Genomic DNA, 24421 nt, shown 5'->3' on the forward strand with positions numbered 1-24421 from the left:
ACAATAATTGGTATTTACTACAGCAACATTATGACATCCATTCGGTTTTAAAATTTAAAAAGTATTATTCTTGGTCTTTTTCTCACTTTTGATTAAGGCTCCATGCAGGTAAGCAATATAGTATATTCATTTCCAAGATGCACTCTTAGTATTTTGCTTGCGAGCACCGCAATTACTCTAATCATGCAGGCAGCTTGCAATATACCACTGATTCTCAAGCGTTTTCAGAGGGATTATCCAATTTTCTGTCATGACATGATTCTTATCTTTTCAAGGGCAATACCACAAAGCATGCACAGAGAAAGATTAAAACTTTCAAGTACTCTTTACAGACAACTGCCTAAGCTAGCCTTTAATATAGCTATCTTAGCATGAATATGAGTTGTATAGCTTTGAAACATAAACGACCGTGCTAATATTTAAAAAGTTTTAAAAATCTATTAAAAAATCAGACATCGGTGTTTGTTTTACTTTGGTTCATTACCACTGCTCTGCAATACAGCCTGCGCGAGGCTAATGGCAGAAGCATTTTGGTGGACTCCAGGTGTAGATGTAATCGAGGGTGTTTCAGCAACAGTGAAGGGGGTAGTTTTGGGGGGGGTCCTTCAGTTTTACCTTTTAAGTGAGAAGGTAGGGAAAAAGCAACACATCTGTGCAGTGCTGGCTGAGACCACCCTATGCCAACCCTGAATAACCCTCTAGGAATTTAGAAGGAGAACTGGCAAGATCTCAGTTCCTGTGCTAGGACTTCTTGGGAGATGAGCTACCTCAAATGACGAAATTTGGGTTGAGCCACTGTGTACCACCCTCCATGCTGCTTGGTGGCCGGGACTTTTAAGGGAAATCTGCTATGAGAAGAGAACTTGCCTAATCTGTGCTCAGGATTTGCAGTGTGTCCCCCCTGAGCTCCACCTGCGTACCCTGGGATGCTCGGACAGGGAGCTGGGAGCACAGAGCACAAGGCTCCTACAGACTGACTGCTTTGACACCGTGCCCAATTTTCCAGGCCATAATCTAAAGCTCACATTGAAAATATCTTTCTTTGGTTGGTCACGGCATTATTCAGGCTATAATGAATTGCTTTAATTGCTCTCTGGGGCCGCCCCCAACATGAATAAAAACTGTTGCAGGGTGTTACTCTTTGTTAAACTGTTTCATCAAAATCAAGACAAAAATTATTATCTTGGAAATGCAGAGCTTGCATTAAATAAAATTCACTTTTAGATCTACATCTGGTCCACAGAAATTGGTTGACTGGCATTGAAATTGATTCATCTTCTCTTTTGGACAAAACTCTTTGCTGAGACACATCATGTTGCATTACAAGTTCTGTGGTTTGTATGTTCTTCAGACCATGTCCCATTGTTGACAGCTATTTTGTAAAGCAAGATACTTGCTCAAACTCTCAGTGGGAGTAAAACAAATTTTCAAGATTTATACAAAAAAATCCTCAAAATACAAATGCCAGAAATTCACTAGTGTCTCATTCAGAAAATGTCTAATTAACTGTATCACTCTTTTAAAGTTTTATATAATGCACAGAAACAAACAATACATATCCATGCCAAGATTACTTTAAATTTAAATGAGATCTAATTTGAACTGAATACACACTCAGAATCATAAATAGCAGCCATCCATGACGGTGCAGAAAAGCTAGGCATTTGTGGGATGCCTAGCGGGATGTTAACTGGTAGATTTGGTACTTTAGGGAGATTCACATTTGGTAGATTCACATTGGGCAGATTACTTGTTAAACTCCTGTGGAAGAAACAGACAGAAAGAAAAAATACCATAACAGTGACAATGCAGATGTAGCAGAAGCACGTGAAACTCATAAACAAATCTGCAAAGTTCACAGCACGATGACAGTTAAAAAACTAAAGCAAAACACTTCAGAAAGAAGCACGAGTATGGAAGCTTAAGTGTACTGGGTTTGCAGTCTGCAATAAAAAGCGAGTTACTCAAAAAAAAAACCCAAGAATGAAAAGAAGAAGAATCACAAAGCAGCAAATTAACAGACTACTCAAACACCCACAGAAAATAACTCCACCTTCAAGTCCTGATACCATTCCAAAGTCCAGAGAGCAGCCTTTCCTCGGAAAAATTTCTCTCGTAAGGAAGTGAGCCTCAGTTCTCACAGTTAGGTTGGATGAAAGAGCTAAACTAAGAGATCTACTAGAGAATTGAGATTCAAAATAATAAACAGAGAGTTTGACATTCCAGCCCTGCAGAAGTCCATAAGAGTTCTTCTTGCCACCAAATTCAGGAGTCAGGATTTCACTCCAGAACCTCTCTGTTTATGTTGTACTCTACAAATAATGAAGATGTGCTAATCTGGAGCAATGAAACGGTGAACCACAAGGTTCTTCCTCAGTGAAGACTCATGCCCTGATTCTGCCCTTGCATTCCTGGGTGTGGAGAAAATGGGTCCCGCAGGTTGCCCAGCTCTACATGTACACTTGAATTAATTGCACTTAATAAATCCAGGACTGGTATATGAACGTTTCTTGGCTGGAAATGGGCCACAGGGTGATTAAGACATTCAAAGGTTAATTTATCAAGCATGTGTACTTGGGCATCATGCCTTTGATAAATATTTTCAGACATGCAACTGTTATGCAAATAAGAAATCTTTTAAAAGTGGGCCAGTGCATTAATTTAATGCAACACACTCTCCTGAAACAATGTGCAGTTTAACAGCACCACACGCCCAAAGTTTGCAAAACACCCCGACATATTTTAGTGTGCTAGGTCTCTAGATGTTATAATTGGTCTAATTCTTTTTTAATGAGTATCTCATCACAGTTAAATTTTATGCAAAATAAAAATGTCATGGGATTTGGGAATCAGAAGTCAGTTTCAGAAATATATCTTGTTTCTGCCTTAATCTAGTAATACTATATGGCACACTGGGACACAATCCATAGATGATTTTACAGTCCCATTTGAGGAACAAAACCAGATGCTTTGATATCGTTTTCACCAGATCATTATTTGGGCTCAGTGAAAACGGAATCAGGACTTCAGGATTTCAGCTTCACCCTGCACTGCTGAAGCTACTGAAAGCTTTTCTGTTGCTGTTCATGGGCACAGCTTCAGCGTTCAAACTTCCTGGCTCTCAGGGACCGCACCGGGACATGCCACATTAGGAGGTCTCTCCCATTCCCCTGGATTAAATTAGGTACTGTACAGGCAGCATTATCTGGACTCTTGGAAAACTATCAAATTATACACTATGTCTTTCAAGGAATATTAGAACCTTAGCAACTTCCTTGAGTCATATTTTGAACTCCATTTTTTACTGCAAGTTTTATATATCAAAAACCAAAGTAATGGAATTGAGCTGGCTATACCGAATAAATGTTTCCTAATGCAAAAGAAGATTTGAACCACATCTCTGCAAGCTCAGCTTGTCATCGGTGGCACATCTTAGGGAACAGACTTTATCCTCATTCTCCCTTTGTGAATAAAATGCCTTGTTGGGGAGGAAAACCACAATCCAAAGTCTTTTTTTAGTGGGAAAAAAAAAAAGTATGTTCTTCTTTTCTTTTGTTTCTATGATTCTTAGTAGATTTGACTTCACGCTATCTGCTCGTTCTCTTTATTAGGCAGTAAGCAGACAGGAGAATTGACTAACGTAACAAAGCTGTCCATTGTTTCCATTCATACTGTATCTGCTATTAAGATGATATGATTATTGAATGAGACACAGACTCCATAGTGATTGAGAGAGTGTTAAATCTTCAGAAATGGCAGTGCATGTGGTTAGATACTGATATGGAATAAATAAAGAAATAGCAAGAGGTGGACAACATATAAATGTATAAGGAAAAGCAACTTAAATAACTTAGCCAGATGGTAAATACATAAATCAGAGGACCTTTGGTTTTAATATTAAAATTCAAGAAGTGACAGTGTTATATTAATAAAAACACTGTATTAATAAAATATGACTTCTAGAGTAAACAGTATACTATATTCACACGGAAACATATTTCTTTTATACAACACATTATTTTGCTGATGCAAGGATATGTTGCAAGAATAAGTTAGTACTCTTAAAACAAAACAAAACAGCAAAATAATGGAGTATATTATGTTAACATACAGTAACTAATTTTAAAAATATTCTCCTGAATTGACATGCACAGTTTTGCAGGTTCAACCGATCTAATTATCTGAGTAACAGTTGCAGTGAGACCTGTAAAAAATGATTAATATTACCAACAAATGTTCCAGCCTGCAGTTGCTCAGACCATAAAACTACAGGTCCAAGATGAGAAACTGTTTCTAGAAGCCAGCCATGCCTATTTAATATAGATGGCTAAATATAACCTCAGCCATCAGGCAGGGAATGTGGGCATTTGCATCAACAAGATGAGGGCTGTCTGATTTAAGACGACTCAGCTTCAGGACTGGATCCTGATATGTTTGATAAAAGGTGCATTCTCTGGAGCTGTACTGCTTGTTTTCTCGGCTTCTTCTGATTCACCCCCGTTTGTGTCTGTTAGCTGTGTAAATGGCTTTCACCTGTACTGCCTGCTGGGAAATTCTCAGTGCAAACAGACTGGCAATACACCCCTGGACAACATCCCAACGCTCACACTGTACTGTAGCACCGATCACAGAAAACAAGTCCAATTGCACAGGGGCCGCTCCTGTAGAGCTGCCCTAGTACTGAAAGGACGGCAGAAAAATCACAGTATTTTTACTGAGTTGTCTCCTGGCTTCAGAATAGAGCTAAAAGAGACCCTCGTCCATACTTAAATGCTCAGTTCCTACGGGATGCCTGAAATGATTTAGTGATGGAAGGCGCAAACGCCTGTCTCTTCCATCACTATAAACACTTACTACCTTACTGCCTAGGCTGAGCAAATGCTCAAGAGCAGATCTTTTCACAAAAGCCTTGATGTGAAGCAAAGAGCTTGATAGTGAAGTAGGCAGTCAAATCTGTGCTCTTCCTGTGACTGACACCCAAAATAGTAACAAAAATACTCATTTTCACTACAACGGTGCTTCTTTTAAGGGGAAACATTTTTCACTAGCGTTTTGTAGTAGTACAACCTTATAAAATGATTAGTATAATCATACTGTTCAAGTTCTTATTTTTATATTAATGATACATTTGTAAATAGTTTGCAAAGGGTTAGTGACCAATTAATAGATGCTAAAGCCAGGACTACAGTGTGGTAGAGACAGCCATAGGTCAATGAGTAATGTCCTCATCAAGCGATTGAAACTGGTTGTCATTGCGCCGGCTTTAGCATTTGTTCAAAAAGATCTTTCAACACAGACACACACACAGAGACACACACACACACATACGTGTCTCCTGGCTGCAAGATAAATCAGCGTTCTCCCAGAAGCTAGCATGAAAAAAACCCCATTGCAAACCCTACTTTTCCAAGACCTCTCAACTCACCAGAGAACAGACCTACTCTGTATCCTCCGTATTTGGATGACTGTGCGAAGGACAAGTGTTCCACATTTCTCTGCGTGGATTCATACAAGCACACCAGCTGCTCTAGCTATAGGGCACGGACCCCCTGCAAATTCAGCAGCTCTGCAGAGGCAGATTACATAGCCCTCATGAGCATATTTCATCGATGCTTTTTCCCCCCATGTTTTCAATACTTAACAGTATCTCTCTCACTGTTTGTGATTTCTATACCTAACTCCTCATAGCATAAGGTGCAGAGTATTCAGCAATGAAAATAGAAGAAATACATGCTTGCAAACTGCCATCTGGTCAGGTTATGGAGGGCTACGTATTTCAGCCTTGATTGCAAGCACGAGCATAGAGAAACCCTTTCAAAAGACTCCATGTTGTGGAATAATTTCTTGGTTAACAGGGGATAATAAGATTTCCTTCTCCCAATTCATTGTAGAGATCCAAAGCAGGACGAACAGTAAGCTTGGTGGAACGGACAGCCACGATGATCTACCTTTCCGACCAACCCGAAGGCCTTTCTTCAAAGCAGAAGAAAGCCATGGGAAAACATACTGCAGTGTTTCCAATTCCCAAAAAGCTCTGTTGGAGAGGCGGCAATGGAAGGGCATGACTTGGATGGGAATTGGCTGGTCCAAACTATTTGAAAATCAGTGGCCAAAAATTTAACTGTGCTGCAGTATGGACATGTCGGGGGAGAAGGCAGTAGATACAGGAGGACAAATCAAACAAAATAAGTCTCTGACCTGATTTTTTCTGCAAGTTCACTGTCGATCAGACAAAGAGGAGCAGGTGGTCTGCCCAGGAGGCAAAAGATGAAGATGCCTTAACATTTAGTTCTGAACAGCCCATCAAAAGTGTCAGAAGATCCTAGGAACGAAGGATCCCCTTTTTTTCCTTACACTGTATGTGCCACCCTTTGTGCATTCGCTGGTGCCTTCCTTCACCGGGTCACATCGCATTAAGCCAGCATTTGCAACTTGCACTTTTGTGTGCGAGACACAAGAACAAAATACCAACTAGTGAAAAAAACCCCGGAGTGCATCTTTTCACCAGATGGACACAAGCTTCTTGTGAAAAGCACCCACTTTCCTGCTGGAAGAAATCTTTTAAATACCCAAGTCTGTAAGACAGATAGTCCATCCTGGGCTTTTGCTTGAAACTGGAACGCTCAAAGCACTCTGCAACTGAACTCCAGAACGGAATAACCATTACAAGAGAACTAAGAAAAGATATTTTACAATTATCAAAGATAACTTGAAAATAATAGATAATGGCATACCCAGGGACAAAGCATTTTGACAGGCAAGCACCACAGCCAATTACTTATGGACATCTATAGTTAAGCCACTAAAGTAATTTAAAGCCAAAATGATGTCAGCTTCTGACAAAAGAAAAAAGCAGAACAAATTGCTTATTGACTGCTTGACTGAGGCGGACAGGTACACAGAGTTAACTGCCTCTGTTTCATAACAGACAAGGAAATACAAACATATTCGTTACTAAAGCAGAGCTCTGAAACTAAAGTTAATGCTAACTTCGAAGTGCAATTCTGCTTGAAGGAGTGGCTGTAAAAATGGCATTCTCCTACTCGAAAGATCTATTTCTTGTATGTTTTCTGGGTCACATCTGCTTATTTGAAACAAGATTTTTTAGGATTTTTAATCCTGTTAGCCTGCAGACCAAAGACAGCAAATGGAAACTGAGAGAGGCTCCTGAATGCCAGCCACTTAACCCCACTCAAAACAGAGGGGATGATCAGGTGTCAAGAAAAGGCCTGAGATTTGGCAGGCAGAATCCTTACGGATGCTGAGGATGCACAAGAAAGAAAGGAAAAAACCTGGGTACTCAGACTCCAGGTTGCATATGGGAGGCTGGCTGCTGAACAAAATCTCTTTTCCTTGTAAACGGAACATATTTGGTGTGAAAAGCCCTGAAAGACCACACGTTCTTTTATACAGCAACCTCCGAGAGTGCAGCGCCACTTAACTTTGCCTGGAGAATCACAAAAAAGCAGGGAAAATAGTCTCTCCAAGAGGTCACCTGGTCCCAACCCCCTGTCTGAGGCACCACCAGACTCATGCTGTTTGCAAAGGGTCGAACTTTCTCTTTTAATACCCTTATTAGAAGGAAAAGTCAGTTCTTTTCCTTTGTAGGATCTGACTTGGCTTTTTAGAGCAAGCGTGACAGGGTTCAGCAATGCTTCAAAACCTGTGAAATAACAACAGTAATCCAAAGCACATGTCACGTTTTTATCATTCACCAGCTCTTGAGTTCAATTTGGGTTTCTCTCAGGCTACTCATTCCTAGCTGGTAAATTCCTAGTTCTCCAAATTTAATAATTGATTCTGCTTGAATCATCTCTCCTGTGTTTCACTATGGTTTCTGCACACCTAATCCTACAGGCAAGGGAGCTGGGACCCGGCAGAGCTGCCCTGGGACACGGGGACACGTGCAGCCACCAGCCGCGGGGCTGACGTGACGCTGCACCATCCCTCCATGGGGTGGGTGGAAAAAATGAGTATTGGGAAGAGTAAGTACAGCAATGACTCACACAGGTTATTGGGCTGGACTGAACACAGTGAAGCAAGTTTTTTTGTTCTGAAAAGGAGCTATTCGAGTTCAAAAGCAGCACTGGAAAAGGCCTTTTAGAACGGGATCCAAAAAGCCATGCCAGCTAAGAAGGTTTTCACATTTTCATGCTTCCATGTCCAAAGGCACACGGTTCAAACTGAGGCAGCAATGCATTTTAAAAAGCAAATACCATTTCCCTCATTAACTTGAAAACCCTGAAGAGATCAGGCCTTCTATTTTTAGCATTAAACTAGAAAATCTAACGCACTTTTGGCATGTCCAGTCTAACGTTTGCTAATTCATCTCTGTATGAATCTCCATCCATTTGCACCCAAATTCCGATTGTATCAAAGGAGGTTTCCTTACTTTACTGGCTCCCATGACTCCCGCTCAAAGCCCCTGTGAATTGACTGTGCAATTGAGGACTCCATCAGATCGACATATCTAACAACAAGTGGAGCAAACAGGTCTTGGAGGTGTTTGTGGAATTTTCCATTGCACAAATTATCTAGAATAGATAAATAAAAGTATAGTAAGACACTACTGTTACTAAAACCTCTGTAACAAACCACAGCGTGGCACTTCATTACACAACGAATTTGTCAGCGAACAGGAAGAAACTTCAAGAACATAACAGGAGCTGGCATCAGTGTTCACGACAAAGACAGCAGGAATGGCTTCTTACTCCAAACAAATAAACAGACAACAAATCTTCTTTTCCATTAATGTCAAACTTACAAATACATCATTACTTCCTGTGAATAAAATGGATGTAAGAAATACAGCATGGCAAACATTATGGCTTTAGCAGGTAGGAGAATCATTTCTTCTCTGGTTACTCCCTACCATGATGCTGGAAATTGCTCTCTGAGGATAAGTCCCTAGCTTTTTCACGTGGTCTTAGAAAGCTAACTTGGGGCCTGGGCTGGGACCTAACTGAAGGCAATGCCAATTCTGCCACCAGCTCCCCGGGGAGCAGTCGGACCACCCGGGAGAGTGCCAAATCCTCCCGGGTTTTGAAGGCATGGGCCCACGTGCTTTGGAGAAGAGCTTTATTTCACAAAGCACTACTCTTCTGAACTACTCCTGTGTCCATTTACTTTAATGTTTTCCTCCCTTCAATAAAATCTTTTAAAGCAGGGACTGGTTTACTCCATGTTAAATAAATGCAGTACACACATATAAAACGATACACACATTTAATGACAGTGAGGTAGAGTACCTAATTCCCTGCTTATCAGGCAGCCATTATGAAGAGACTTGAGAAGATGAAGCAAAATAAAAGTTCAACTTCTCATCTTTGACTGAGGCATTTGATTTAAGGGGTGTCTGTGTGCTTTTTTCTAGTGGAAATGGAACAAAATCAAGCTGATGCTAAAAGAGTATGTACTGTAAATCTCTACCCATCTTAGTTCTCTGTGCAGTATGGAGAGGCTGAAAGTATTATCAGTAACCTGAGCTGCCCACTGAAAAAGAAATGATCAAAATACAATACATACAGTCACTACGGAGGGAATCGTTTAGAAGCTGAAAGAGCGGAAAGCTGTCCCAGGTGTCTGGGGGTTGCACCTCTAACGCAGCATCCATATCCACTGCAAACAGTGACAGGAAGGTCTCCGCGTGCTCAACCATTAAGTCTGACCACCAAGCAAAGGCCTTCAGAGTTGGTAGAAAAAGATAATAAAGAAGTATATTAGTTCTAATAAAGCACAGGGAAGGATGTTAGGCCACATACCGCAAAAAGAATGTGCATCCCATGGAAACTACCTTTATTGTAAAGAGAACAGTGCTTTAGAGTGCTAGTCTGCACAGACAGTGCTAATCGCAGGAATTAGGCACTGCTATTTTAATACAAAGGTTTCTTGTAGAGGATCTATTCAGAGCTCCACCGTAAAGGCACGCAGCTGTAATGTGGCAGAGAAGGTTTTGTCTGTTCAATTTACAATAAATGACCTCATTCATCTTTAATTATGCTAATTATCAGAAAAAAAATCAACTCATTCTTATTCTAAAGTATAGAAATTTGGGAGTTTCTTCACTGTGCTTGCCGGTTTTCTGCTGTGTTTGTCAACAGTTTAAATTTTATTTGGAATCACTACTTTTATTTGTGTTGAAAAACTAGAAGCCTAAGACATTAAAATCTGTCCTAAATCACTCACACTCTCCTTTAGAGATATTTCAGACATCACCAGTCAAAGTTATTACAGCACTGTTCATTTTACATGTTCAGCTATACACATCCATAGAAACACACTACCACCTTCATAATGCTACTGACTAAGAAACCGATTACAAAGCTCTATTATCAACATGCCAAGATAAAAAAAAAAAAATCTACGGCAAGCCTATATTTTCACAGAGGCAGGAAAAAATGTATCTAAACTTGAAAACCAAAAAATATCAGTGAAGTAACTCATTCTCATGCACACGGGTCCTTAAATATCACTGTACGGGCTCTCTGACGTGACATTCACATCATACATGGCTCAGATGTGAATGTTGCAAACGCATGCATGCGTGTTTAGTAATCACTTCTGGCTGGGAACATGCAATATGAGAAGTGCTGTCCTTAGGACCATGTGCTGTCATTTTGAAGTGACAGGAAATTACTCAGGGACTTAAAGGATCTAAGAAACAGCTTTTCGGCACTTTGCAAGAAAAAGAAAACTCTAGCATAGGCACAAGACTGGAGATGAAACAGAAAAGACTGGGAATAGGTGAATCGGTTCGAAGAGGAATTGCCAGTCAGGGAGGGGTATTTTTTGCAGATTTTAGCAGACACGAATAAGCAGAATGGAATTCCACTTTCTCAGGGTTCAGTTTTGATTCGCTGATGAAGACCTGCAGTGATGTGCAAAGCACAACTCCGGCTGCTGGTTCACTTGGCCACGGAGAGGGAGCAGTGCCCCAAAACCACGTTACTGCCATGGACCCCTTTAATTCTTCCTATTTTGGCCTGACTTCTCAGCTGCCAGTGATATCGGCAGGGGGTCTTTGGGACTATTCCCACTCCTTCATTTCCCCAAAATATAAAGCAGACTGACATTGCCCCGCTATTATTCTATGAGTTGATACAAAACTGGTGTGAAGACACCAGTGCACAGGTTGGACGTAGCGCTGGCCATTATGCGCCCAGAGCACATCCAGGATGTAAAATAACCAAAATAACCAAACAACACCCAAACCATTCTTCGTATTGGGCCTGCCCTGTCATGGGGGTGAAGATGCGGATGAGGTGGGCTGCGCCGCGACGGCACGGCTTCAGCGCGCCCAGGGGCAGGCTGGGCAAACGCCGAGCCCGGAGCGGCAGCACCGGCAGGTTACGGTGTCCCTGTGGTCATGGCACGGGGACAAGGTGGCCACGCCGGGCTCCTTCGTCTGCAAACAGACAGAAACCAGCCCCACGCAGGTGGAGGAAGCCGTCGGGTGCTGCTGCAGCAGCACCTGCCCTGGGGGTGCTCGGAAAGCTCAGAGACAGCGGTGATGGAGGCCCTGGGCGTTTGCAGAGTCGTTAACTCTGGAAAAGGCAAACCCGAGGGGCTGAGCACGCGTGGCGATGCTCTTCAGGTCTTCCTCCCATGGTCGGTGCTGGTGTCCAAGCGAGCGCAGAGCCGGACGCCCGGGAGTGCCGCATCGGGAGGCATCAAACCGCTGCGAAACCGCACAGGAACCGCAAATGTCAAGACCCAGGTCTGCTCCCGATGCCTGCTCAAAGCTTCTCCCCCAAGCGCGGGTGGGAAACGAGGGGATGCTGGGCAACGGGGCTGTTGGAGGGTCCTCTTAAAATGAGCAGCGCTCGCCTGTGGTTTTTAAGGAGGGTGCCGGGGCTATCCTTGCACTGGTGTGGTTTCTCTGGCTGTGCCTCTGCCTGCCGAGAGCCTGCCACGCTGTCTCCCCATCAGGTACTGCCCGCGGGTCTGCGGGCAAAGAGCGATCGCTACGAAGGACCGAAGGCGACCGGCATTTTGGGGGGCGGGAAAAGAGGGGAGGCCAAAGAATATCTTCCGCAACAAATGCCAACATAAACACTTCAGAGTCCTGCAAGAAAAACCTGCTTCCATGAAAAAGGGCAAAAAAAGCTAGTTTTAAGAGAAATTATGAAGAAAAGCATGTGATCATTTGTGGAAAAAAAAATACGCCCAAACCAGTCACAGTTTCCCTTTTGCTGGAAAAGCCAAATTTTAGCTCTTTAAACCTCTAACTTATGTCAGCATCCTCAAACTCCTCCTCCCTAGCCTCGGTGAGCAGGACCTTCCTGCGGTGGGAGCGGTAACACCATACTTTGAAAATCTCCTTCAGGATGGTAACTTTTCATTCATTTACCATCTACTTACCTGCTTTGCTCAAAACACAATGTAAAGGGGAAAAAAAAGTGTGCTTTCTAGCCAAACACACCTATTATTGTATATTTTACACATGGATACACATGTATATATGTATGACCTCAAGGAGTTAAAATACATATATACATATACACATACGTATACATAGAGAGAGAAAACACAAGTTTAAAAATAGGTGAATGCCATCGTCTCTGGCATTTGTCATCAGTCATCCAGAGGAACGGAAAGGGAGGTGGGAGACATCTGATGGGAGAGATGACACAATGACAGAGACCTCCCGCTCTCACAGATTACAGACGTAGGCACACGGTTTCTGCTGCATTTCTGCCTGCGCTGGTTTGCTTCTCTCTTATGGGCAGGACAAACCGACTGACTAGACACGGTACTTCTGTTGTAATGCTTTTTGAACATTTTCCATGCTCTCAGTATTATTTTCTGGGTTCTCATTAGGGAGTCTGCCTGGATGTCCATGTGGGGAAAAGAGGGGCATGTTTTAATTGCAAAAACTGTTGGTTTTCAGTAAATTAAGGCATTTCTTCAGTAAGCGGTGCAATTTAATTTTCTGCTGAACATCCAAAGCAGACTGAAGAGTCACACCTTGCAGGTCCAACCTTCTCCAGGTGAAAGGACAACATGTCAAAAAAACCTCGCCTGGAATAATTCGGGGGGGGGGGAAGTGCAATACCTCAGCAATTCTCATTGCACAGTGAGATCTTAATGTGGCTACAATGCATAATAAAAATCAGTGATAAACCACCGAGCCTCTTCTCTTCTTCCTTTGGGTGCAATTCAAAGCGTGCAGAGAGCTGGCCAACTGCCTGTACACTGCTGAAATGCCACAGCCACCCTCAGGACAGGGATTCAGTAACGTACCAACAGTGTGCCGGGCTTCTGGAGAGAGATGAATTTCACCCTTCCAGGTCACCGTTCAGAACAAGGGACCGGGATGCCTCCTATCTGTGTTGGCATTAACCTTCTGTCTCTAATCAAAACCTTGTGACACAAAAGATGCTGGAGAACAGTTTTGAGTCTTTCTCCTGGTGAGGATCTCGGCAGCGTGGCTGGCTGAACGCGACCGGCCCTGTAAAAGTCTACTATTTTCAAAATAACCTGTATTTTAAAAACAGCTCCTTCCCGGCTGGCTGTATATCCAGCCTGTGCTGGTGATGAGTGGAATAAAACACTCGTTATCCTTGGTCAGGTTATGACAGCTCATGCGCAAGCGCAGCGCTCTCAAGCACTGCCTCGCTTTTGTAAAAATGAAGTTTATTTCACTCTTCACCCCGATATATTCTCTCTCTACATATAAATACTGTATATCCAGTACAAGGCACATACAGACAAAACCAGAGGAAGACCACTACCATTCTAGGCACTCGTGTTGTACTTAGTCCATCTCCACCACAGTGTACTAGAGGTTGGGTGAATGCAAAACAACAGAGGTAACAACAGGCTGAGGAGAGAGTCCAGGCAGGTAGGGTTGTGTTGGGATGTAACTGCAGCGCTTGTAAAATATACCCATTGCTACATGCATGGACCGGACTACTATGCCACATTTACCCTCCTGTGTCAGGCTACCAGCTCTGCAAGCAGCCGACTCGAAGTTGCTGTTACTTGGTCAAAGTTACAGAAGCGAGGGCAACCCGGGTAAAATCCCAGTAGGAAACATGGCACTGAGAGGGCATGCACGAAATATGACGGGAGTGACTCGTTTCATTCGGTTTAGTCACATACCTCTTTCCCCTGCCAGGATCATCCAAGATTGAATGAACAGTAGAAAAACAGGGAGGAAATTTAAATATGCAATCAGGCATTAGTTGGGTGTTGTGGATTGTTGTGTATTATCAATAAGTTAAATTATACTGCAAATTTAATATACACTGGAATGATTTTTAGGTGATTGTGAAATTATTTATCAAATGCTTTTAATGCAAAATATAGTGAGTATATATATATATATATATATAAATGGGAAGGAAAAGAGAAAATAGTGAATGAGTGTTACATTACCTACAGTCATAAACAATAACTGCTCACTCCGAATTTCAAAATTATTAACTTTTCAATATGTATCCAAGAGCACCAGATTTATGGAGAACAGAGGGCTCAATCCTGCAAATACTTACATGGGTACGCAACGTCACTTGCTCGGGCAGAAATGTCCCGACGTGCTGAGAGCGGGACTACAGCCAGCAATGTCAGCTGCCTGTGGGGTCAAGTGTTTCCAGGATCAAGCCTCATGATTTTCTGGTCTATATTTTACATGGTTTCAGTGGTTTTAAAACATGAATCTTTTTGTTAAAGTGCTTTGAAGAGTTAAGAGTAGCTGTATTAGGCCTTAGATAACCCAAATAATGAGTTAGTTACAGAGAATAATGCATCCTAACCTCCATGACTAGTAATTGAGGTATTCCCAACAAGCCAACGCAGAAGAGGCCAAGAATAAACCAGGTGAGTTAACCATGTAGCGCAGGGGCCCAGGGAAACCCCTGAAAACAACCTGAACGCTCAGAAAGGGACAAAAAAAGACTTGTTTTGTTTTGTGGTGACTTTCCTTGCTCCAGCTTTGGACAGCAGGAGCAGTAAGCTGCTGCAGGGACCCCGCTAATGCTGTCTGGAGGCACAAACAGATGACATTACTTGAAAACATGACCTTTCTGAAAAGTGGACAGGCTTGCTCTTGTATGTAGTTGGTGGTGAATATATTTGGCCAGATTCGGCTCCTGCTGGCGCTGTAGAAAAGGCTGCAGACTGACGCAGAGGAGAGCAGAGCTGAATTAATTCCTCCTTTAGCCCTCCCTCCCCTCTGCAAAAGCAAGCTTCCTGAACTGTACTTTGCCTTCATCGCACTCCAGCACCATTATTTAAGAATACTTTTGGCTTTTAAAGAAGACAAGCCAGCACCAGTTGGGAAGACATCACACAAATATACAAAGCTCCCAGCAAGCCACCGGAGCCTGCTGAAAACCTGGGGGACACGACCTCGCCGGGCACCGCTGCTCACCTCCGCATGGTGTTCTTCGTTTTGCTGTAGGACTTCAATTACCAACTCTGCCAGACGTATTGTATCTTCTAACTTTTTAGCTGGTGTGACTAACCGGCCTACATTTTCTGTAGTACAAGAACTCGAGTTAAAAGGGAGGCAGAATGAAAAGCTAGATGTACAGTAAGTTATTTTAGAGGTTTAAACAAAATCCCATAATATTCTACAGCTTTAAAGATCTTTCATGCATATGTTAAATGCTTATATAATTAGTACTGAGCAAACCAGAAAGCCACATTCGTTATTATACTATGAAAATACAGTGCTCCAGCTCCAAATTTCACAATACTGTCAGAGTTGTTTTGCTTTATGGTGAGATGGTGGCACTTTATTAGCTCAAATAAGAACATCGCATTCCCTAAAGACAGCATCTGGCCAGTAATATACGAACAATATGTATCCTTCAATGCAGATGATGCTATTACAGAAATCATGTCTCTATAATTTTAAAATTCTTTTAAGAAGATCAATTTAAACAAATCTGTCTGTACTTTTAATAAATTGTCAGACTCGAGCAATTTAAATGTCACCTGCTACTGAAAGCAAAAATTGCAGGTCTGCCTTGCTCCAGGATTTAACTCCACAAGGGTCAAGGAGTTACGCATGCTGGAGGGAGTGGAAAGTGGTAAATCCCACTAGACGTTCATAGGTAAGATTTTTATGGGAAAAGAGATGCAACTTTACAGCAAAAACCCCGCAAACAAACCAAAGAGTTTAAATCCTGGAGCGTGGTGTTTAGCTACGTTGAGCTATTTTGCAGCGTTTTCTGAAGACTTTTACAAATAATTAAATTATGTTCTTCTGGGTAATTTATATTATTAATAACATATTAAACATCCGAGGTGCTAACAATCTGGAACGTTCAGAGTATGTCACTAGAAAAATATAGAGAAAAAAGAAAATAATCACATTTTCACCGAACGACAGCTTCTGCAGAGCTGGCTGAGTGCAACCGCGGAGGTTTCTGTGAGCCGATGCCACGGCTCGCTTCCCTGAGGTGTGCAAAATCTCCCTGCGATGGTTGCCCCGAGGAGAAGCAGAGCAGGAGACCTGCTGCCCGGTGATCCACCTACGCTGCAGCACGTCACCACGTTAACTACAGACGCGTCCCTCCGGGTAACAACCGGGCGCCCATCCCAGCTCTCTAGTGCAGCGAGGGCGAAGAACGGCATCGCACTTTGGTAGCTACGCCAGCCAATTTGTACCTCTGCACCGATGTATATTTTGGCCTCTCCATGATATCAAAACTGGAGAATTTGTAAATGGGTGAAGTACCAAAAAGCCAAAACCCAAATAGCCAAATCAATCTGCAATTAGCAGTGTACAACGGGCTGTATGTCCCCAACACAGCAAAATGCATTGAAGCACCATTACTAGCAACCACCCTGGGATTTCCGAAGGAGCCCAGCTAAGCCAGCAGCTTGGGTTGTGCCGACACGCAAGGCGCTGTCTGGGCATCTCGCTCCAGCCTTCTGCACGCACTAGTCTTTTGCCAGTGTTTAGGTCTTCGTTACTGATGGGACAGAAACTTGTGGCTGCACACAGGTGGTTCCGCTCTGCTCTGCGGGGTCACCTGGGGAGAAATCCCTGCCTTGCTGAAGGCTTGCTGAGCTTCGAGGACTTAATTCTGCCCCTTAAAATCTTGCCTGCTCCTAGTTTTCCCTGAATACCTGTTTATGGGTAACAAATTTCCCACAAAAAGGAAAGCCATATTTTTCAGAACAGTCACATACGGGCGGTTGAGCGAGGGGTACGCAGGCTGGTTTTCAGAGGAGCTCAGCAACCCGGTCAGCTGAAGTCTGGCATTGCAGGCGCTCAGCTTGGCTGAGAGGTGCAACATGGTAAAGCACCCTGCAAATGAACTCTACATTTTTGCTGATTTATGCCACAGATAGGGGCCTTGGGCGTTTCTTCTCCAGTTTTCCTTTTGTTTCTTGTATCACTGGAAAGAAAAAAAATCCAGGTTCCCCCTAATATAATTTATTGGGCAAATACTGAAATTGGAGAACTGCTGGTTAACTCCTCATTCTTTCTCCTATTCAATCCAGCACCTCACTGGCTACAAGAAGTAGAAACATCTTCCTTTTGCAAAAGGAGTCCAAAGACATGTCCCTTAGTAAGCTCTGGTTGTTTCTGCAGCTCCAAAGCCAAGGGGAAGCTTTTCCATTGATCGGAGCAGCATCAGGCCCATTCTCATTTGCAACACTGATCTGCTCTCAAATACAACTAAAAGACAAAAGTGTTAATAAGAACAACTGCTCAGAGATGCTGTCTTTAAAGAAAATATTGATGCTTATACAACTTTGGCAGCCAGCAGATGTCAATCTTAATTTTTTTTCTTCTTATTTTAAATATTTCCCTGGTTAAGTTACTATACATCAGAATATTCTGCTAAGATAGCTGGAGCACTGACAGTTACATGAAACATATACGATATACTTATCAAACATTTCATCCAACATCATGTAAAGCTCATACATATTTATAGTTTTCATGCAAAATGTTATGCAACAATAATGTTATTTTGTGCTGACGTTGATATTTGAAAATGTTGCATATGTCAGACATTGCTAGACAAAAAAATGTGGACATTTTGAAATAAATGCTACCTCTAAATCTCTAAAACCTACCACATCGCGCTAGGTATTTTGTATAAAGCTGCACATGAGAACTAGCTTTCTACTACTACACAAGCGACTGCTAGACTAGAGAACCACTGAATAAAAGGAAGGAAGACTATTACAGTACTTGGCGGCTGTTTGGCCATGCCTTTGAGCATATGATTTATCATGTTAGTCTGCGTTTGAGGAGATGATGGTGGCCCAGCCGGTGGCTTAGGCTTGGACGGACGGGCTGCTTGTGCATGACGGAGAGAGACGCCAAAAGTAAAGAGACAAATGACTTCATAAACAGTGACAAAAAGATGGAAACTTCAAAAGGAACATAAGCAGAAATGATCAAATACAAATGGAATAAGCTGCTGGGTTTTTGCTTATCAGTACTTGAAGTATTACATGGCAATGACACCATTTGACAACACATATTCTAGAAGTCAGCAGATTTGAACATCCTACGGTACTGTGCAATCAGAAAGCTAAAAATTCAATGCAAGTATGAAACTGCACTTCATGCAGCCACGTGAGGAAACTGAAATAGGTTAATTCAGTCAAAACTCTGGAATTCAGAAAAGGTGAAATAAAAAAGATGACTTTAAGTCAGCGCCCCAATGCTTAGGTACATTTAGCAATAGAATAACGAGCCACAGGAATTAATTGCTTTGCAAATATCAATTACACATTTTAGAATTAAACGTCACTGTTGGTTAAAGGGAGCTATAAAATATTCTTGTGCAATTTAAACATGTAAAAAAATCTGTCACTTAAAAATGTGTGGTTCCTGATCGTTTCCAGCTCATTTAATTATTTTCAACTTGGAATTCTAGTGGCTTTTATATTCTGGGTTGAATCATATATAAAAACTTGCCAGCTCTATCAAATATGTTACTTGCTATTCCAAATGTTAGAATACTGCAATCAGGACTTGACCCATCTGTCATATAGTTTACAATATCAGCATAGGAAAAATTCAAAGAAAATAGCCTTTCCTTTTACATACACTCAGAGAATAAATTACATACTGTGAATATATTAACACAATAGTTTTGTTCCATTTAATAACAGTTTTTAGCAGCATTGTGACTATTTTTAATAATGCCATTTGCAAGGAATCTGGCATATTTATCTGGACATTCTATTGCCAAAAGTCCTTGCCATTTTGCTTGCATTTTCCAGTGGGGGAATAAAAATTCAGTTGGCTTGTGCAAAGTAGATTTCTGATTGCTTTTAATTCTCGCAGAATTATAACACTTATCGAAGTATAATAAAGAATATTCGAGTAAACCATTAGTTAAAGAGTATGAGTTAGGTTGGTTCCCCTCTCCACACACAGAGATAGAGATACATACGTACATAAACACACATACAATGCGCACGTGCACGCGCGCGCACACACACATTTTTAGTCTTTTAAGCTGTGTAATGATTTATTTCAGACTCTCAGATTCAAGCTACCGGTTTCTGGCTTTTGTTGTTGTTGTTGTTGTTTTCTGATAACGGGAAAAGCAAATCTATTTGTTCATCTTTGGAGTCATCCTGATCCTTGTTCAATGTTTACCAAGGGCGGCTTTGTCCCCAGAAACAAACCTCTCGGCCTCAAGTGACAAAAATAACTGCTTTTTGGGCATTGGCCTAATGACTTTCACTCTAATTTAAAACACAAACAAGAATTCAATTTGGCTACTCACTGATGGCTCCTGAGCTCAACATGTAGACGTAGGAAGAGTATTTTAGGGCCCATGACTATGGAGAGCAGTTTGTGCCAAGGTGCCCGGATGGGAAGGGACCGTGGGGAGAGGGGACCACACACCTCCTCCCACCCGCATCTGGCAACCGCGTGGTGGGAACCCCTTGCCACCCAAGGGAGTCTGTCGGGCTCCAAAGTTGGGAGCGTCAAAGAGAAAGATCTCCTCCTAAGAGCATCAAAGCCAGGGGAAAATCGCATCCCAAGAATTGCACCCCACTGCACCTCTCAGTGCTGCGACCCTTGAGCACCCTTAAATGTGAGTCCAGCCCCTGCATCCCCAACAGCTGCCCATTGAAAAATAGGTCTCGGACTTCACGGACATCCAGAGCCCATGGTGTCGAATAGGCCTGACTCATGCAAGTGTTTTCTGTACTAGGGAAAAGTCATTAATGGGGAAGGAAGAGGAGGAAAAGGCAAGAGATGCAGCAGCACTGGGACTTCACGAATCGCTAGCGCAGCATGTACGAAACAGCTTGGAGGAGGCTCCCACTGTGCAGTTGTCAGCAGAGTGCCCCGGGGTGGCTTTCGCTGCTCTGGGAGGGCTGCGAGAGATCCCCCCCAGCGCCTTACCCCTGCTCCTGGCATCTCCCCCCCACCACCCACTCTTGAAAACAAGCTTCCGCAGGGGATTACTGCAGTTTAAGCAACAAACTCTTGATGTAATTCTGATCTGGCCCGATCTGCACAAATATTCAGCTCCTTTGTTCATTTAAATTTTTCAGACCCAAATCCAGAGCTCTTGCATGATGGCTGCAAAACCACCTGGAGCCAAAGGAGAGGAGAGGAATTGTTCTCTCCCTTCCTGAGGGCACTGAATGCCTCCTGAGCCCCGACCCACGCTTTTCTTTGTTGCCTCTTTATTGCAAGAAAATTTAAAAGATTAAGGTCTGGCTAAGGAAAGTGCTCAATTTTCTCTGTAAATCTAAATAGAAAGGGGGCTGTGACTGCAATGCCCCATAAGGCGCTGGAGTTTACGTGCATCTCTGGGTCCAGGTCTCAGAGATGACACGTGAGGTCCCTTTCACGGGGTGTCTCGGCTCCTGCTCGGAGCGAGGGAGATGCGTAAGGCTGGATGGGTTTTATGGCACTTGCCAGGGATCAGCTGCAGCATGCGGCAGGTTTTGTTTCACTTTGGCTTTCCTTTCTTCCCTGTCCTCTTCCTCTCTAATCCCTCACCGCAGCCAGTTTAGCATCAGAAATACTCTTGGATTTGTTGCTCACATGTGTCAAATGGATAAGATTTAAACACCTCCATCACTGAAATCAGAGGCAGGAGCAGCTTGTTCCTTACTAACAACCTGATGAAGTGCTTTCCTGGACAAACTTCTGCCAAAGGTTTTTGCACTTCTGCATGATACTTGCAAATAAAATACTTGCAGAAACCCAAATTGGTAAATTCTGGGGTTGTGCTTGCAATAAGCTTCAGCCTGCAATAACAGGTGTATTAGAAATTCTGTGCATACAATTCATTGTGTGCAACTCTCTATGGACTGGAAGATTTTCAAACTACGTATTTCTCACTCAGCATCATGATTTCTGCTAGATGGGCTACTAACACATCAGCAACAGTGAGAATTACACTTGCAACAGGAGAGGAGTATTGTTGGCTTTTCATATTTTTTAAAAGCGTAGCCACTGACTCAATGATTTCCTTGTAACAATTAAAAATATACGACCCCTGCCAAAGGCTTTGGTATGCAAGTGTTATGTGTGTGTTCATTTGCAAGCAATCATGGAAATGATAAAAAAGAGCTGCTGTTCAAGATGACTATAAAGAATAATGGACTTAGCTTGAGGATGAGGCAAAGCAGCCTTTTATTATATCTGTGAAATGAATTTGCGTGTATCTGAAAGGGATTTCAGTGATGATATAATTTTTTCTTTCAAAATAAGGTGCCTTATCTTAAAAGTAAGGAAAATTCATAGAAATGTTTTTTTTCAACTCAGAAGGAGAGTCTAATTCAGCTCTCAAAACTCAGCATACTGAAAAGAGAACTGATCCCCTGACTTTCTGATGATTATTCAGCCTAGTGAGGAATTTTTGCCTATCTGAATTATACCTCATGCCTCAGGCAGCAAGTTGCTCTGCAGTTGGCAAGAGACTTGTAGAAAGATAATGGCACAATGCAGATCTTTGTGATTTCTGAAGCTCTTGTAATAACTTTCATACTGCTTTAAACACTGTCTTTGAAAGGGCAAGAGGAAATCTCAAAAGCTGCATAATGATTCTTCATTAAACACAACAGAATGCCACTTCAAGGATGAGACAAATTAAGCAGCAGTTCAGCAGTACACAAATACAGGTTGTAGCTATGCCTGACTTAAAGTGCATGATTTATTAATGACTTCAGTCTCCGCTCCCGCGTACAAAGACTGATGTTTTCATACATTTTGCATCCGTATTATTTGGGTAATGTAATTATATTTTCTTTTTAAGCTTTGTGGTTTATCACGAACGCTGGGAGTGATTGCCCAGCGGCGGCTGGGCTGACAAATCACACAGGGCCTTTCCTTGACTCGGACCAGGTTAATCAACAGGCAGCTCAGCCCCTAATCCTTCAGCGCACTTGCTAAGAGTTACGGATGTGTGCACCGAGCTTCCCAGGCTGAGATCCAGAAATAGGGGAGGCGAGTGACGTGAAGTGAGCATGGGGGCAAGGGCCAGTACGAACGCCTTGCAAAATACTGCTGCTTCTTAACAACCTGCTGTACTCCTCTAGTCAACACCCGACCTCTTCTGCACCCACTCCCTCAGCTGAGGAGTTTTTCCATGCCTGCTGGGACAAGCGCTACGTGCAAGATGCTCCACGGCCGGTGCCAGCCGAGGCTGATGCAGCTGAAGCCGCCGTGCTCCGTCCCTCTCCGGCGGGTGCACCCCGGTCCCCAGCCTGACACAGGCACCCGAGAGATGTCTGCCTCTGCACGGGCACCACGGCTGCCCCTCGCTGCTCCGTGGCTTTGCACCCACCCCGGCACCACCACTGGGGGCATTTCTGTGGGAAGTCAGGATTCCCTGCCAGCCTGGCCCGGAGGGACGGATCTGGGGAGGAGGGTGCGTGCCAGCGATGCAGCGTGGTGAGATGCTGCACCTCTGGAGCCCTGCTTCCCTGGACAGGGGCTGGGGAGGCTGTGGGACAAGCAAAAACCTGGCATTTTTGGCTAGCCCAAGAGTAGCTGATTTCCCTTGGCGAGAGAGCAGTAGGACTTCAGTGGGTCCATCTGCTCTCCGGTTACTTTCCGCTTGCAGTCTGTGCCCCATTGCTCTGCTGCCCTGGCACCGAGCAGCGAGGCAAGAGCTGCCTCCATCCCCACGTCTCCTTCACTTCTCCTCTCTGTACAGCAACTCAGCAGTACCACAAGAAGCCTCTCTTTACAGAGACCAAAACCAAATCACAAGATGAGAAATATTTGACCTGAAAACTAAAAAAAAAAAAAAGTCTTATACTAAACACAATCAGTGGTCAAACTGACAACTATTGCCCTGGCTGGCACCAGCTCTAAAGCTGCCTGTACCCAACTCCAGCAGTGCAAAGTGGCACGCGTGTTCGTGGGATGCCTCAGTGCCACGGCACTCCAACACAGTGCAGCACATTTCACAAATCCTGTGCTTAAGGGATGGAGAATTTATTCTTTTCTAAAGGAATGATGGATTCCTGACTTCTTACATAAATAAGCAGAAGAACACTTATTAAAAGGTTGCATTTATTAATCTGAGTGTTAGTAGTTTCGTCTGATTAATAATTAAAGCAAGTCATTCATCTTTAATTGTTTTAGCATAGTGTTCTGTTTAATGTTCTATTTCAATATTTTTAAAGCAAGGCAAGAGACTATACGCTTTACAGGAGAAAGGACATCAAAGGGTGACATTTGTGTGTTTAAGAAGAAGTTGTTTTCAGTATCTTATTTTTATTCTTGCTTCTGGCAAAATAAAAAGTCAGGCCAAAACCCAGTCACTTTTGACTCCACTTAAGCCGAGGAACTGGTTTCAGTTTGAGTCCTGCTGACCTTGCCTGAAAAATTTTCATTTAAGACAACAGGAGATTTGTGGGCATGAAGCAGCAGTCGCAACTCCCTGCGTCCTTTCACTCGCTCCAAGCATCGAGAAGAAGTAGTTTTATTTTTAAATGAGCTGGGCCATAGAAACGTCTTTCTGAATTTCTAAACTGCAAGCACGTGACAAGCCGTTGCCAGCAAGCACGATGCTCAGTGCATTTATTGTGCTTAAAGCACAACAGCCTGCGCTCACTTTAATCCGCTGTAGTTAATAGTAATAGCTGGGATTGTTCCATTTGCTATTTGTTTATTTGCACCTCTCATAGCCGTAACGAAAAATTATTCTCCATTTTCTAAATATTTATTGCTGTTCAAAATTACTTTTACTGTCATGCAACAGCTCTAGATCATGGGCCAAATTTGAGCTGCAGAGGCCTGGGGAAGGCAGGGCAGAACCTGGCCCAGCCTCTTGTACTGCCTTTTAAAAGCAATTTCCCTTTGCAAAGAGAGCTGAAATCAACCCAATCCTTTTTTTTTTACTTTTTTTTTTTCCCCACAAAACAGAACAATCTACTCACAAAAAGAAATGAACAGTTCAGGTTTCAAGGACTTTCAAACTAGGACTCTGGGATGCAACAGAAACGAGAACAGGGG

General features: G+C 42.9%; 1 protein-coding gene across 15 annotated transcripts in view; it reads right to left on the bottom strand.

The window, feature by feature from the left end:
* Positions 1-24421, bottom strand: part of CADPS (calcium dependent secretion activator) — a 222604-nt gene that overhangs the window by 41814 nt on the left and 156369 nt on the right. For 8 of the 15 annotated variants that reach the window (XM_052778694.1, XM_052778684.1, XM_052778683.1 and 5 more), the window contains 4 exons: positions 15374-15480; positions 9526-9682; positions 8393-8534; positions 1615-1761 (listed from right to left, as the gene is read on the bottom strand). In XM_052778694.1, coding sequence (XP_052634654.1) covers positions 1615-1761; positions 8393-8534; positions 9526-9682; positions 15374-15480 — 553 coding nt within the window. Of the gene's footprint in view, positions 1-1614; positions 1762-8392; positions 8535-9525; positions 9683-15373; positions 15481-18160; positions 18266-24421 lie in introns of all 15 variants that reach the window. The other 7 variants (XM_052778691.1, XM_052778695.1, XM_052778688.1 and 4 more) reach the window with 2 other exon arrangements.

Source organism: Harpia harpyja, chromosome Z (genome assembly GCF_026419915.1).
Source record: "Harpia harpyja isolate bHarHar1 chromosome Z, bHarHar1 primary haplotype, whole genome shotgun sequence".
Taxonomy (NCBI): Eukaryota; Metazoa; Chordata; class Aves; order Accipitriformes; family Accipitridae; genus Harpia; species Harpia harpyja.